We start from the raw sequence: 16685 nt of genomic DNA on the forward strand, positions 1-16685 counted from the left end.
TGTGTCATTCAGCAGGTAACATAACTCAGAAGTAACAATGGAAAACGGCGTCTCTCTGTCTCAATTAATGGAAATTCCAACAAAAATCTTTTTAAAGTTGACATTAAAGATGAGCAGCTGGAGAGGTTCTTGAAGCCGTTGGCTAGTTCTGAATTCTCTCAGAATTTGGCAGCCAGAATACCAAGCAAAACGCAAGCAAGTACTACCGGATAAATGGGCTGTAAATCTGTTAAGTGAACGGTGGACGTTAAGTCCCTCACCATGAAACACCCCCACTGGCCCATCCCATGTTTAAAGGATGGGTCGTTCGAAGCTGGATATTCATCCTAATAAAGACGACCATGGAAGAAAAGACCCAATCCTTATCTGGAACTCAGATTCCTTCAGAAATTGTTAAAGTTGTATTGGTCAAAATTCAAAGAAAATTACCCTAGAGATGTAGAAAATGTAAACTATGAAAGCTAACTTATGTCACAGTAACCTCCGTTAATTGTTATAACTGCAAGTATGAAATAAAACCTGAAATATTCATTTCTACTAATTTCTTTTCATCTTCTTTTCTGCGTGATGACTGAAGAAAGTATGCAATAAAACTTGAAAATGTTTCATTCTTCTTATACGTGTTCATTTTTTTCCTGCGCGATTACTGAAACTCGTAGGTTGATTTTAATCATTAAAATCATTAAAATGCTTAAAGTCCAGTGACCGTCCTATTATACCCTCTACCAGGGAGGCAGATATTATAAGGAAATTTGAAAAAGCCACCCCGTGACTTTTGGCCAGATGGAAGCAATTAAATCTGCCCGCGCGCAGATGGCATCGCACTGGATCTGTACGGAGCCATTACAGGAGATTCCTCAGTTAACTTCAGTCTGAAGTAACAAGCTATTCATAAGGGGCTATTTTTTATACGTCACAAAAAAAGCAAGTGATCAAAAGTAGAGCAATTACTTTACACGAAATAAAGCACGGCGCGACCCATTGTCCTTTGACAAGAGAGTGCTTTAATGAGCAACCAACACGTCGTTGTCTGAACTCCATAGCTCACATTAGTGACCTTAGCACACTCAGGTGACTGTCCTCACCGCCTCACTACACTCTGGAAGCACCGCAGCCACAAAAGCGAACTGCTTTTGTGTGATTACAAAAATCGCCACGAGCGAGACACTTGTTAACGTATTTCTTCATTGTGGCTTGTCTCGAGCAGATATACATATACAAAGGCGAGGCACCTCTGTCAGGATAGGACGTCCTTGCCCATCAGTGCATTTATTATCTGCACAAGCAGACACACACTCACAGAGGCAAGACACCTTTGATGAGGAATTCAAACAACACCAGGACTTTTTTCGCCTTGTCAAGGATATGGGATAGTTTGGAGATTTTTAAAGACCATAGAAAGTGGTTCTGTATTTTTTTACTGGTATCGACCATATTGCACCAGGTTATCAAAAGTTACTTCTAGGTTTTTAACCTCATCTTTTGTCGTGACCTTACTGTTGCCGATTTCTAATAGTACTTTAATAATAGTAATTTTTCTGCATCTTTAGAAAAACGAACTACTTATGTTTTGCCATCATTGAAAACAAGCGAATTTGCGTTAAGCTATTGACTCAACCGACTTATAACCCATTGACATACGTAGAATGCTAGCAGAAAAATCCGTTCAAACATCATTTTCAGGTAAAATTATACAATGCCTTTTGGCAATTCTCTTAGTTATACTACTTGAAACTAGATGCTGGCGTTTGGTTGGCTTTTGAGGCGAAAAATTGACTTTGTGTTCATCTTTAAGGTTAAAAATGTCTTGTAACATAAGACCGCTCTAAAGCGAGGTTACGCCACGTATTGTAAATTCCATAAAAGCCTCAAGTACCGATGTGCAAGTTTTTGACGTCATGTTTATTTCTTTTATTATTTTGTAAAAAAAAACCCCTTGTATGTATGTCGATACCCTCAATGTTTCTTGGCAGAATCTCATTTTAAATTTGCAAAACCATGTTTATAAATAAGAGGATGGAGGAAAAAACGGAAAATAAAAAGTCAAACTGGCAATATATAATTCCTGTCAATTACCATATTCTCAATGATTAAAATTATATAAAAAATACATAGCACATCATTAAAAAACTTCCAAGAATCATCAATATACAAATAAACCTAAAATAAATTTAGGAAATACAATTTAACATTGCTTCCATTGCTAGTTATCCTCACTATAGGAATGTAAAAAGTACAGGATTTGCACGACCTGTCACAATTATAACTTTGTATTGCAGTGTGAAACGCCTGGGACTAAAGCGACATAGAGCGCATTCAGAAGTTGATCCGCGGGCTAACAGAACCACGGATCAAATATAGCCAACCACTCAGGCCCCATTCAGAATAGAGGACTAACTAGTCCGAGGGTCAAATATGGCGACCCAATACAAAGCTTGCCGTTTAATCCGCTAATAGACACTGAATAGACATCCCGTGGGGAAGTATTCAAGTGGGTCGGCCATATTTGACCCTCGGACTTTTTAGTCTCCTATTCTGAATGGGGCCTCAAAAGCATAGCTGATTAATCTCATGATGGTCCCCCCGTCTCCACACGTGTCGCCCCTGCATACGAAGCCGAGATTTAATCCGTTTAATGGCGCGTGTGGATGCGGGGAGATCATCAGTGGCTTGGCTGTATTCCCAGAGCTTTTAGATCGATCTATCCCCGCGGGGAGTCTCACTACATTACTGTCAGATAATCCGGCTTAAATGTCCGCCTACTACAAGCTGTAAGCCTACTACAAGCTGTAAGGGGGTAATTAACTTTCGTGTCTGCTAGGTTGACAGCTATTTAGCGTGAACCCCCAGGGAGTTAGGTCGATCTAAAGTAGATCGATCTAATCTCTGGAAATGGGGTCTTAGTGTGTGGATGAGCTAGTCCTCGGATCATCTGTTCTGAATGCACTCAGAGGGAAAACCTCATATTCAGTTGCATAGCAGTTCAATCGGCGTCCTGTTAGCAACCGGTTCGATGTTACAAATAAGTTTTTCGGTCGCCCGTAGGTTCTCGTTAATGCACCGAAACTAGACACTTACTAAGCATTCGTTAGGAAACCCTTTTGCGAGTTGTAGCAACAGCTCGCCAACCACTTTGTGCAACCGGTGGCAATTGCAAGTAGCAAAGATGTTTTTGTTCAGTGTGACCGTAAATGCACAGGACTTGCGAACTCAAAGAGATCAAGTATTGTAGCAAAATAATGTCAAGGGATACTTGAAGATTAACAAGTACCATAACATATCCAAATTTATAATTGTTATTATCACAGTGCTTATTACAAAACGAATTTGATATATATTGTAAAATGAGCAGAATGCATGATAAAGTACAGACCCAACTTTGAAATATTGCAGCAGCCAACACGTTTCCTGCTCTTTGTGAAGGTACCATTTTACTAAAAGTTGTCTACAACGCTTCCATTGTCTTCTTAGACGGGAATTGATGTGGAGCCTGCTACTGTCATAATTTTGCAACATATATCATCTGTGCGAACTTGTGATTACCCTGCAACCGGTTTTCAATATTGGTTTATTTTTCTTCCACATCTGGTAGTTTTAGGAGGCATTGCAATAGTAAATATGTTAAAAACTTAATGTAATTTGAAGTTGTGCGTTTCCTCATTCTGACCATCCTGACCATACGCTTACAACTCGTAGAGATCTGCATCGACAACGCATCGATCTTCATAGAAGCCCCACAGAAGGCGTACGGAAACTGCACTAAAATTGAAAGGGCTCCGTACAATCATTTTCCAACCGACAAACCGAATTTTCCCTACGTTTCCTCGAAGTCATGTTGGCGAAATGGCACATTCGGTACTCACACGTAACGAAACATTCTCGCCGTAGCCCGTAGCCACCTACGATGTCATAAAAATCTTTAAAAAAAAAAAAAAAAATCGTGTACGATTTCATCGTACGGCGCTCGTGGTCAATGTGATCTAGGGTTTAGTCTCGCGTTGTATTTCTAATTTTGGCACATTGCTGGTGGTTTGCTGCTCGTGGTACGCTGATCAATTTCCTGGAGAACCAACTCTGCACTCCCGTGTCTATATTGAAGGTGTACTGTTTTGTCTTCCAGTACTACACGTCTTCAATTTTTTTTCTTGTGAGCAAGATATGAATGTACATATGAAACGGGAAATTTATCTACGGATCTACACAAGACTTTCTTTTTAGTTTGATTCAGATTTTTCAGGTGGTCAGAGCTAATGCTAATTAAGCTTTCTCCATTGCTATTAATTTTCTAAATTTTGAAGAAATCCAAGGGTGACGTGGCCTAATCGGGAACAAAGTTGGAAGTACCTGAAAAATATGCGCATAGTAAATTATATATTTTTCAAGTGGATATCGACTGTTCATCTTTTTTTTAAATTTTTTTGACGTCTTTGAATTAAAAGTCCAACTTTAAGTTGAGAATAATGATTTGATGATATGAAATCTCTAAAATAATCATTTTAAGCTTGAGTTGTGTATCTGCGTCTGCAAGCATACACGCTTACAAATATATCTTTACAAATCTAGCTATGTTTAGCTATTTTCTTTCATTTGTTTTTGCTTTTTAACAGAACGTAATAAACAAACAAACAAAGGGTACCTTTAATACTTCAATTTTGTGAATCTCGACGGTTATTTTTGTGTATAGATCCATCAGTTTTGTATCCAGTACTTTGTACATATTGGGATTGAATACCATTGAGCTGAGACCATCTACATTTTGGACCTCCAACGCACGTTTCATTTCAAAATACCTAAAAGAGAATATTTGGAGTCTTAAATCATGTCTCTGCAGTATGTGCTGAACTCTAGGCTGAGGTATATATTTTTACAATGCATTTAAGCGCGTCAGATGTACAGCGTGTGGAAATGAAAATACTCCTTTGTCAAAAACTATATAAAAAACTAATTACACACGTGAAATACTTCTGCGTGCCATCGGCCATCTTCATCTGTCTCAGAGCAACACAGGTGGCGTTATGTCACTAGTAGAAATATTTCACGTGAGTGCTAGTTTTTTTAATAAGTTTGCGACAAGGAAAAAAATACTGAGAATGATGGGTCTGGATACCCGTTATGGGTACTGAAAGTGATTAAGCCATCATCGTTTTAGTGAAAATGCCTTCTTTACACCAATGTGACACATGATCATAGCTTTAAAGAGAACTACTATATATGTATTTATCTATATCTTAAAAGCGTTATAAACCTTATTGGGTTCGCTTTGTTGCCGGCTTCTGCACCGTGTTTCAGCATGGAGTACCGTGCTACACTGTCGGGTGGCCGGATCACTGTTAAGCCACGGTTGTCCACCCTGAAAAATAAAGAACCATGGACAGTTGGACGGACGGACGGACGGAAGAAACAGATAGAAAAACTGGTGGATATACTGTAGACGGACAAAAGCGTGAGTTATTTAGCAATCAGATAAAGAAGCAAAAACCGTATTGGCTTTAGAGTTTAATCTATTTATAATTGTATAATAAGAAGTATGAAAAAACTCAACACTGGCAGATTTGTGTTTTTGAAGGCAGCTACGTCAAAAACGGGTGCAGGTCATCAGAAAACGTTAAAAGGACAATTTACAATAAATTTTGTGTACCTAGCTGATGCACACTAACTCCACGGGGACTCAAGCTGAATTCAGTCAGACTTACTTGCCTCCTCCTGGCGTTTAATAGAATATAAAAAAGCTGGTGATTATACGTTTGAAACAAGAAGAGGCGTGTTAGTCTGTTAATCTTATTGCATTCAGCAAGAGTCCCCATAAAGTAAGTGTGCATTAGCTCGGTCCACAAAATTCATTGGTAACGGCCCCTAAAAGATTAGTCGCCAAGGCCCGAGTAAGCCCATGACGATCAACAATTGACACGGAACTTACCGTCGTTTGATATCATCATCTTCTCCGCCCCAACCAAAATACCTGTTTGAAAAACCGTTTATGAATTTGAAGTGATCCTTGCTAAATGCCACAACACCTCCAAACAGGCTGTCGTACGGTATTCTTCAAATGAAAAGGTAAGAAAGAGACGTATGAAAAGATGATCCAATTAAAGTTCTTAGTTCTCAGCATCTCATCAACAGAAGACTGGTTTTGGAAACATAATCCCTTGGCGGATTTACCAAAATCAATATAAAATCCTAATAGAATATCTTATCAAATTACTTAATTTTAAAACAGAACGAACTTTTCAAACGCTATAAAAGGCCAACAACAGCGTCTGGCATGTACACAAAGATTTCTTACATTTAAAAAAAAATCTGTTATATTTTCTCATTACTATATATAATAAGCTTCAGATCAGATCTGCTCCCCTTCTTTTCCGATATGTACATGCATATCAAAAAGATTTTCATTTCACTGTCAATGTTCCACTTCTAAGTGCGGGCATACAATATATGAATCGGTACAATGAAGACACCCCCTCCAGTTGTTTCTAAACTCAGGTTACATTTATGGTATGCTTTGTGAGTTTCTTTTTTTCAATAATAATAATAATAATAATAATAATAAAAGAGGAGGCCTAATATCAAACCAAATTTAGTAATACATCCCAAATAATTTCGAGTTGCACTCTTGAGTAATTGCAATTAACTTTATTTGCATTCTCCAAAAAACTTTAAAAACAGCCACATGTACCTGTAGTCAAATTTATCTATATTCACGGACATGTGTTTGGGTGTGACGGAGCAGCTATACAGATTATCATCCATCTCGGGAAGAAGGTCCACGTCGTGAAATACAATGCAGGAAAAATTCCCGTGTTTCATCGCTTCTAGAAACCCGATGTTCAACAGCATACCTCGATTGAATGTACAGCCTTTAGCCTAGCAGTGGTAATAAGGAAAAGTCAAATATTGTAATGAATAATAATATAACATTTTGTCAAACATTATTATAATTGTAATGAAACGCTAAGCTTGTGGCAAGTAATTTTACACTGATGCTCATAAGTTAAGCAACACTTTCTTATTTCTCGAATTTCTCGGCAACCAAAATTTTTATTGAGGCAAAATTTGTACAATAGCTAGATATTTCTCTTGTTTTTACTTTGACTTACTGGACCGTGACATTAGAGTACTATTTACTGTTGGACACGATAGAATATGCAATGGGGTGCCACTTGCGAAAAACACAGTTTGGCCATGCCATGAGGAGCTTCCAGTTTGGCTAGTTTCATGGGCACAATTTGTTATTTTGGACCAACCAACGGTTAGAAGAGGACTCAACGAGGTAATCAGATGGCAAATAATGGGAAGCCATCGTGATGGGGTGCCAAAGAGACAGATTGCAAGGCAACAAAAAAGTAGCACCAAGTCAAGTGTCCAAACTGGTAGCAAAATGGCGCCAAACTCTTCATGTATTGGACAAGCCTCTTTCTGGTAGAATAATATTAACCGACGCAAGAGATGAAGATATCTGGTTCGATTATGCCACCAGGACCAGTTCATATCAGCCAAACAATGAAAAATTGCCACCGTACGTCATTCAAAGGAGGTGCCCTGGTCAACAATACAGAGACGAAATACCATTGGGGTGCATACAATCACACATTCAAGCAAATCCAGAAAGAAAAATTATTTTGGTGCAGGACAATGCGCCCATCCAGAAAGCATGGTCCGTGCAAGACGCGCTGCAACAGCGCGGTATCCCACATTTGGATTGGCCTGCATATTTACCAATAATCGATCTAAATAACTGTGGGAATGGTCTCTAAGAAAATGCAGTTTGGGGATTATAGCAAAGAATCACTCTTTCAATTTTTAGATGACATTATAGTAGCCAGTCACACTTTAGACGATCACCTTAGCGATGTAGATGTCAGTTTTACAAATGTTGAGAAATGCAGACTTGACATAATCGAAATGTTTCATATCGCAAAGAGAGGTCAGGTAGTTGGGGTATGTAGTTTCAAAAACCGATATTCGTGTTGACTATGCAAAGTGCAACGCAGTATCAGAATTCCCAGTCCATTCAAATTTTAAAAAGTGCACGAATTTCTGGGAGTAGTGAATTATTGGGCATTGTATTTTTTTTTTCCATGACAATTTTACAGTTGAACAATATAAAGGTAAAACCATACAAATGCGGACGTGCTTAGCCACCTCCCTTCCGACGAGTAAAATAATGAGATAAGACTAAATAGGTAAGAGATAGGTATAATCAGATACGGCTAAACTTTGGCAGCGGTAGGTAATTGCCATTCAAATTTAGTTCTTAAAGAATTTGATCTAATTACATTTAATTGTTTTTGCCCATTTCTTATTATTTAATGGTGTTACTCAAGTTAAATTACACTGTAAATGTCGTTTTTACGACATCCGAGAGTGGACCCGATGTATCTTTCAATATGCATTATCTGTTCAGTACTAACATGTAAAACTGCTTGCATACTGTTTACACTGTCAATGTTTATAGCATTTAAGCTTAGAATTATAACTGTTATGACTTATTTTTTAGTGCTCAGCTGGTTAGGGTATGGCAATGTATTTTGCAAGCCTAATATCTACACACACTGGACAATAGAAGTGTCACCCCTACTGAACCAATACTATGGGGGAGATAAATGACTGTGGAATGATATGCTTCTGGTATCATTTTATTAACATCAAATTTCACAAAAAAATCACAAAATGAGAACAAAATATACATTCTACCAAAATATGCAGTTTCAAGTCCAAAATTAGTACTTAGTGGCATAGCCACGTGACCTAATAATAGGTGCCAGTCTACGAGGCAAGGATTCATATAATTGTCTGATGCGTTCAGGGCTTATGCTGGCCCAAGCATGAAACACTGAATATAAGGGCTTCTCTACGAAAACAGAGATTCTCTGCTGGTTAGACGGGCATTTATAAAAAGTTTTGACATATCATTCCACACATTTTCTATTATGTTTGCATCCGGACTCTGGGAGTAAATGTCATTTTTACGACATCAGGACATTACCCTGCGAATGTCCTGTTGGTCAAACCAATGATCAACTGCTCTGGGCCTGTGACAAGGAGCATTGTAATCCTGGTGAACAAATGGATAATTCCTGTCACCAAACATGTTGGTAATAGATGGTAGCAAGCCTGACTCCAAAACATCGATATATTTCTAGTGATTCATGTTTCCATCAACCACTATCAATTTGCCTACGCCATGGATGCTGATGCAGCCCCACACCATAATAAATATGCTGCTCCGGGTTCGAAAATCCAGTGCATGTGGTTTAAATGCTTTACCAGCAGTTCGCCAGCATCGTACCCATCTGTCATCAGATGTCAGACAAATGCGACACTCACCAGAAAAAAATATATAGGACCAATTGTCATGGACTGTCCAGTGCCAGATCCTGTTGACCCTAGTTTACTCTACGTTGCCTGTTTTGTAACGATATAAGAGGTTTCAGTTTTGCTACCTTGCTATACACTCTCTGAGCATGTAACCGACGCCTAGCAATTTTCACAGACAGATTCTTATGTGTGAAATTGTTCCATTGTGTTGTCAACTGACAAGCAATGTAGAACTTTGACAACCTGGACATCAAAATTAGTCGTCGGTCTTCACGGCCAGTAGTTTTTCTTGGACGACCCATCAGAGGCAATTTGTCTCTTGATCCAGTGTTTCTATACCGAGACCAGACCCTCTGCATAGTTCTGACTGAACAATTCAATTGTATCGATATTATGACATTGCTTTTATTCCGCCTCTTCAGGTTAATAACTTGCACCTATAACCGTAGGATAATTGCCTGTATCTTAATTGCCATATTGGAGGAAGAAAGGAATAACATTTGCTGTACATGTACAAGACCAACAATACAATTCCATGGTATAGCGGTTTTATACTCATTAGTCACATTATAAGTAGACCAGGCATTATAACTACCCAAGATCTGCCTACTTTTATTACTCTGATTTAGGGGGTGACACTTCTCTTGTCCAGTGTGTGTAAATATTCTCATGTCACTCCTATTTCATGACTGTTCATTAATGGTAATTGCAAGATTATTTTTTCATCACTTAAAGGTGTTTTGAAATAAGATAGCTGAACAAACTAAGTTTTTGCTCTACACTCTTGATTATCACCAAATTTGACACATTCCAGCATATCTATCAACTTATTGTCTTATTTAAAGGCAGATTCTCAAGCAGTTAAGAAAGCAAATCAATGGCTCAAGAGAAATTATAAACTGGGATATTCTCTATTGTTCTGCAGTGTGTACACCTGGCTTTACTTTGTCTAAAATGTTTTATCAATGGTTTGTACTTAATTATTGTTTGTCGGTGTAACGCGACAGAGAGTCCCCCATAACAGAGAGTCAGCTTCCCATTTATTTGTGCAAGTAAGCCTCGCTCTAGATTTTGACCTTCTTAGGTCAGACTAACCCTAAGCACTGTAACTATATGAATGGCAGACTTTATGTTACACGGACCCTCAGTTTCGTTACACCGGGACCTAAATAAATATATTGCCTGTCATATCAGTGCAGATCTGTCTTTAAATTGCCTGAAGCTTTCAATCAATGAGAACTGGTCAGATTGGAGCTTATCTATACCTGTTGGAACTGAGAATTGCATAATTGGCTTAGTAAGGGTTTACAATTTTCCATATCCCGAGAATGAGTTTTTTCCTGTATCTTATTATTCAGTAATGCATCTACCCTTGTGCTGATAAAAACAATAAAATTCCCCTCGGTAATATAAAATATCGACGTTTATATTTTCGTTGCTAAGCATTAGCATAGGCACCTCAAAGCTTTTATATTCCAATTCACTGATGCTTAAACGTATATAAATTATTTGTCGTCTAATAACTCTCAACGACTAAAGCCATTTCATCTTCAAACATAAAAATCATTTATTTATAAATTGCGAGGAATCGATGTGTCTCTGCCTGTGTACAGACAGTACAATATCACATAAAAAGCCACCAGTCATTAGAGTGAGATCTACCGCATAACCCAATTCCAATTCAATTCCAATCCTGGTACAGTTCTTACTTATATAAATCTGACAATTTTACAACATAAGACAACCAATATCTTCATACAATTGTCTTTATACAAAACAATTTTATAAGGAATAAAGTGGAGAACCAGTGTCAGTTCAGCAGTGCTGATCGACCTCGAATTATCGTTTCTCCTTCTCACGTGATTTGTACACCGTTTGAATACAGCGGCCCCTGCATAACTCCCAAACAACCTTCCTCCTAAGACACGTCATCGTTGACCCGTTAAATGACAATAAACACATTTATCGTCACTTTTTTATTTTGAGGTGAAAGAGCAATCGGTATGGGGCAAACCAACATCTCTGAACAAGATATTATCACGAAAATTGGCATAGGTGACGGCATGTGTATGGGCTTTACTCTCGTGCTGTCATCTTGGTTTAAATGATTAAATGATAATTGAGCAAAGGCTTTGTTTTGCTTTCTTAACGATAAAACCTGAAGTGAGGCTTTTAAGAAAAATCGACGGCAGGATTTTGAAGTACTCAACGAAGCCATTAAAATGGTGTTGACACGTTGTTCCTGGGAGTTCAGATAAAGGAGAAATTTGAGAAACCGATTTTATTATTTTAACCCCAAAACCGTAATTATTACGCCATCGGTAAAATGACATTTCTGTAATTGCTGAGCAATTTAGCCAGTGATCACTGAATATTTATCTATTATCCCAAAATTGTGTGTAAGGCAGTAAGTACTTTTTTGCTAACCCAGACAGTGCCCTTTAGCTAGTCTAATCTACATGCACCTGTCAGTTTTTTGATCACCTGTGGAATTTCATGCCTGCTTGATATTTAACCATCTAAAATACTCGTCACAATATTTTAAAAAAAATTAAATCATTGCACAACGACCGTTTGGTTTAGTTGTTAGGTGCAATCTTCTTCCTGGTTAGGTCCTTTAAGGCCTCTTAAGCAACGTCACAATGTTGCAGCATATACTACATTTATGTTGCCTTGATCAAATCTACTTCACTTATAAATATTGATAAAACAGTTTGTTCTTTCTGGCTAGCTCAAGCAGTGGATGGAGACTTCATCATATTGTCTGATTTTTCAATTTTAATTTTGTTGCCAATTATTGTATTAATATCTATCAATTACTAATACTAAATGTCGAACTAAATTCAGGTGCATGGAATGTTATCCTTATCGCTTAGAAGTAATTTCCACCTTGTGCAAATTTTCATGGCATGCAGTGCCACAGGGATTGTTGTTGATCATTTTTATGGCTCCAGTAAATAAGAATAATCTCCACGGCCTACTTACAAAATGAAAAGGTGATATCTTTACGACACACTTTAATGTAAAGTTGGTGGGTGCACTTGACAGTGCTGGAAAATATATCATGTCTGGTAGTTGTGGTGCACAAGAGACCAGATATATGTATATGTACAGTATGAGCTTGAAACGCTAATGATATGTTTAACATTTGTCTCGATTTATTAACCTCAATGCTAACTGATATAAATCAGACTATATATGTATTTACTACGACATTTTAGTTTCAAATTAAAATATTCCTCTGGCTTTTGAAGATTTATCACTTTTATCACAAGATATTTTGATGAAATAGAATATAACAACCATGAAAAATATGACTTAAAAACCTTTTCAAACGTATAGTAATATCTTAAATACAATATATTTCACCCAGTAGAGGACATAGATATGATAGCATAAAATATGAATTTGCTCATACGAATTAGACACCAACAAAGCATTTTAAAATATGATTATGGAAACATTTCCACAATTTGACCCAAACTCAGCAAGCTTTATAGATTCTTAGTTTATGCAGGACAACTTACCTGTTCTACTATAAAAATCCTGTACTCTAGTTTCTGTCTGAACAGTATTGTGTGGATATATTTTAGAAATATTTCCAGATGCTCCAATCGGTCTCTGTATGGCACAACAATGGCCACTGTGTGTCGTGGCTCACAATCAGTGGGTCTCCAAAATCCTCCGGGTCGTACTTCAGGGTATGTTTTTAAAAGTGACAAAGGTTCTATCTTCCCCTCTGCAAAATAAGATTGTAGACAAAGAAAATAGGAAAAAATAGGCTGAAAATCATTGTCATGTGCAATTTTTGCATGTTTGCAAGTTGATATGGCCAAATCTAATGGTGGTTTGGTGTTTTATGGTAAGTGCTGCAATTAGAACGATGTGTAAGAGTCTTCAAAGGGCCTTGTTTATACCAGAAAGTAGATCGCAACTAACGACTACTAGCTGTTAATCGCACCACGATCGTTGTACAATGGTGTATCTTTTTTCAATATTGTGACGAGTTTGAAGATGTTTTAATATCACGCTGACATAAAACTCCAAAAATATGGTCATACTATTCAAGGACAAACTTTGGTTTCGTCTGTCCTACGTGTAAAACATGGTCTAACATTAGTTAATGGGGGAGACCGAGGCTAGTTGGACCCCGGGGTAAGTTGGCCTCCAATCAATTTATGAAAAAGTAATTATGGGGTAAAAGAATTGATCACATTATTTTGTAAAGTGGCCGTATCCAATAGTGCTAAGAAAGCGTCGGCAGAGAGTCCAAATGAAATAATTTATCATCTTAAAGTAACTTCATTAAAAAGACTTGATGGGGGTCCAACTTACCCCATGGGGCCAACTACCCCCTGTCTCCCCTAGCCCTCGATGGATGTAGTGTGAATGTGGTATTAAATAAAGATAAGAATTTCTTTGGTGTTTTAATTTTTTCCTTTGTCAAGAAAATCCACTACTGCTGTGATGATATGCACCTTTAAATCAGAATTTATGTAAATATTTTAAATCATTAATAATACCGGTAGGACTAACGAATATTTAGCAAAATATGAAATTCAGAAAAAGATTTTACCAGATGCCAACACTTACCTCCTAGCACACTTCCCCGTCATTATTCAATGGTCATTAGTATATATATATATGTTAATATATTCTAATAAATTGCTTTTTTTTTAGATTGCAACTACTCTAGCCAACAGTTACTCCTGCAATAAACACCCTAGGCTTGTATCCTTTGGTACTACAACTGAAATTATCAGTAAACACCAGTGTGGTGAACCCTTTACAGGGGCCGATCCAGGATTATTTGAAGGCGTGTCCGCGGATGCGAATCCGACCCCCCCCCCCTTGGCGTGGGGTTCGGGGCTCGATGAAGGGCCCCTAAAAATTGGTATTTTAGAGGGCGAGAGGTGCCTTTTGTTACGGTGTAGAACTATGACTCAGCTAGTCAAAATTCTGATTTCATTGGTGTGATTTTTTTCAGAAATCGAAGGGGGTGGTCAGGACCCCCCCCCCCTCCTTAAATCCGCCACTGCTATAGCCCACGTGAAAGCCTCGGTGTCTATGTCGTTTCCACACTCTTCGTGGACGGACAAATATCTAATCAAATATCACTTAATCATGTAACCTTAGCATCTGAAACATTGGTGCTATTCGAAATTACCTGGATCAATCCTCTGCGGCAATAGTTATACTTGCTAAGATTACCTGTCGGTTAGATTCATGCAACTCTATACGCCATGGTTGCACCGAGGCACGGACAAAAAAATGCAGTGGATTAAAAAAAAACCTCAGCACGCATTTTAACCCGCACAAAGGGAGAATCATATTACACCGGGTTTAACACAGTTGAGCTGGCTCCCTTACCAAGTAGGTATTTTATTCAAAATTACCGAGCGAACGCTATCACCTAGCTTTCTTTCTAGTTTTCCCTACACCCTTGGTGTATTCATTGTACTTAATTCTGATTAATTTATTGAAAATCCTTTATCTTTCGATCTTTTTCACACAGAAATTATCACAAAATGTCAGCCTATCTAAACTCTCTTCCCCATTTTCTTCTATATATTATATTATAGGAACAAAAAGGTACCTAACGTGTATATATATACACAGTATACATAGTCAAGCCATCAGTAAGGTAACATTAAGTAGGTTAATGGGCAACAATAGCATGTTCTCATTTCTCGTCAGCTCGTCTCATTAAATTGAAAGTTAGGTCAATTCTCCATGTCAACCATTAGTTTCAGCAAACTTACAATGACATAAAATGAATAAAAGTATGCCACGACATAAAATGAACTTTTAGACTGCAAGCAACCCTTGGCATACATAAAACGACGCTCATTATACAAAGCAAGAGAGTGATTAAACTACTAAGGGGCACGCGTCATGTTTTTGCTCTAAATTTCATGAAGTTATTAGTCAAATTTTATATTTTAACGTGAGCGATATGAATGGAGTATACAACTAAGTAACTACAATTCAAAACAGGCTTGAGAGAAAGTCTAGGACGATGCAAAAATATAACGGGAAGGTCAGAGGTACCTGAAATGGGGGGATGGGCTCTTACCTAAACCATGAGGAAAAGCATCACACAGGTCTATGATGTTACTTCCTGCTCTGTTGGAAGATACTGACTTGGCTTCAAGGTTAGCATACTCCAAGTCCGTTAATTTCCTAACAACATGTTGTACGTAATTATCAGTAGGACGATCATCCGTCTTAAGCAAAACCGACATCGACAGCTGTAACACCAATAACAGCACCAATATTAAAGCAACGAATACAGGGTACCATGAAGTCAAACTTCCCTTACAAGTAGATCTACATAGAATCCTTGGATAAACTGACAAGCCCACAAACATTTTATAGGTGCATCTTTCTGCCATTGCGTGTTGACACCAGAAAACCATGCAGTCATCTAGACATTGATGTCCTTGAGAGCTGACTGACGTCACGTCTCCCCGCCCCCCACCTCTCTCTCTCTCTCTCGCTCTCTGTCTTTCTCTCTCTCTGTGTAACGTCCCCGTCCGCGCTCTTTTTCATTTTTTAAATTCTATAAATACATTATCTGCACCTTTCTGTAGTTGTAGCTTTAGTATCAAATGTTTGCATATTTAATGCCAAAGTTACAAAGTCACTAAACTATGCCAAACTTTTAATGAGCGGCTGTGTAACGAGGACGTCAGACGTCAGAATACGGCAGTTTGCGTTGAGGTACAATAGAAAAGCAAGGGTCGCGTACGGTTTTTGTTTTGACTTGATAGAGAACGATCTGACCGATGACCCAGGGTAAATTTTTCACGTAACATGTTTTAGATGAATATTAAAGAAATCACAGCTGAGACATCAGTTGGCTTGTAGGGAGGGTTGAAATCCACTGGTAACCGGAGTGCATTGGAAGAAAGATACATGTACAGTGTGTAGGCTAATTATACCCCGTTCACGCTGCCATCTTAAAAAAACGGGTGTTTCAAATTTGAATTTTTGGTAAATCCGATTAGCTTTCTTGTTCAAACAAGCAAAGCGAAACCGAATCTCACCTTGAAAAATTCCAGGTTTAACTTCCTGTTTTGAACACTCACGCATGCGCCGTCCAGGAAAACTCAAAATACAAATAATTATGGCGCCATTTACGGCTCTAATCGTACTCAGTTGCTATAGAAACTGTCATTATGATAGCTTTTTTACATGAAATTTTGCAACTGAATATGAAATGGGAGACACTCTTGGTACTCAATATATGAATTTTTGGTAACATCATGGCAGCTATAGGTAATTCAAACCAGTGAGATTTTTTGGAGAGCCTACCATAACGAAGTGGCAGTGTCAGGAATTTTCCATTATTTTGTTAAGAAAAA

The 16685-nt window shown here is 38.0% G+C and overlaps 1 protein-coding gene across 1 annotated transcript; it reads right to left on the minus strand.

The window, feature by feature from the left end:
* Positions 1-3268: 3268 nt before the first annotated feature.
* LOC106155258 (beta-1,4-N-acetylgalactosaminyltransferase bre-4-like) lies at positions 3269-15763 on the minus strand. The gene is made up of 7 exons (XM_087011678.1): positions 15395-15763; positions 12846-13057; positions 6677-6864; positions 5918-6040; positions 5246-5350; positions 4637-4790; positions 3269-4344 (listed from the first exon to the last, which is right to left on the minus strand). Exons 1-7 carry the CDS (start codon positions 15735-15737, stop codon positions 4258-4260), a joined length of 1212 nt encoding a protein of 403 aa, XP_086867804.1. The 5' UTR covers positions 15738-15763; the 3' UTR covers positions 3269-4257.
* Positions 15764-16685: the final 922 nt, after the last annotated feature.

Source organism: Lingula anatina, chromosome 4 (genome assembly GCF_051362555.1).
Source record: "Lingula anatina isolate TDL-2025a chromosome 4, LinAna3.0, whole genome shotgun sequence".
In the NCBI taxonomy this organism is placed as follows: domain Eukaryota; kingdom Metazoa; phylum Brachiopoda; class Lingulata; order Lingulida; family Lingulidae; genus Lingula; species Lingula anatina.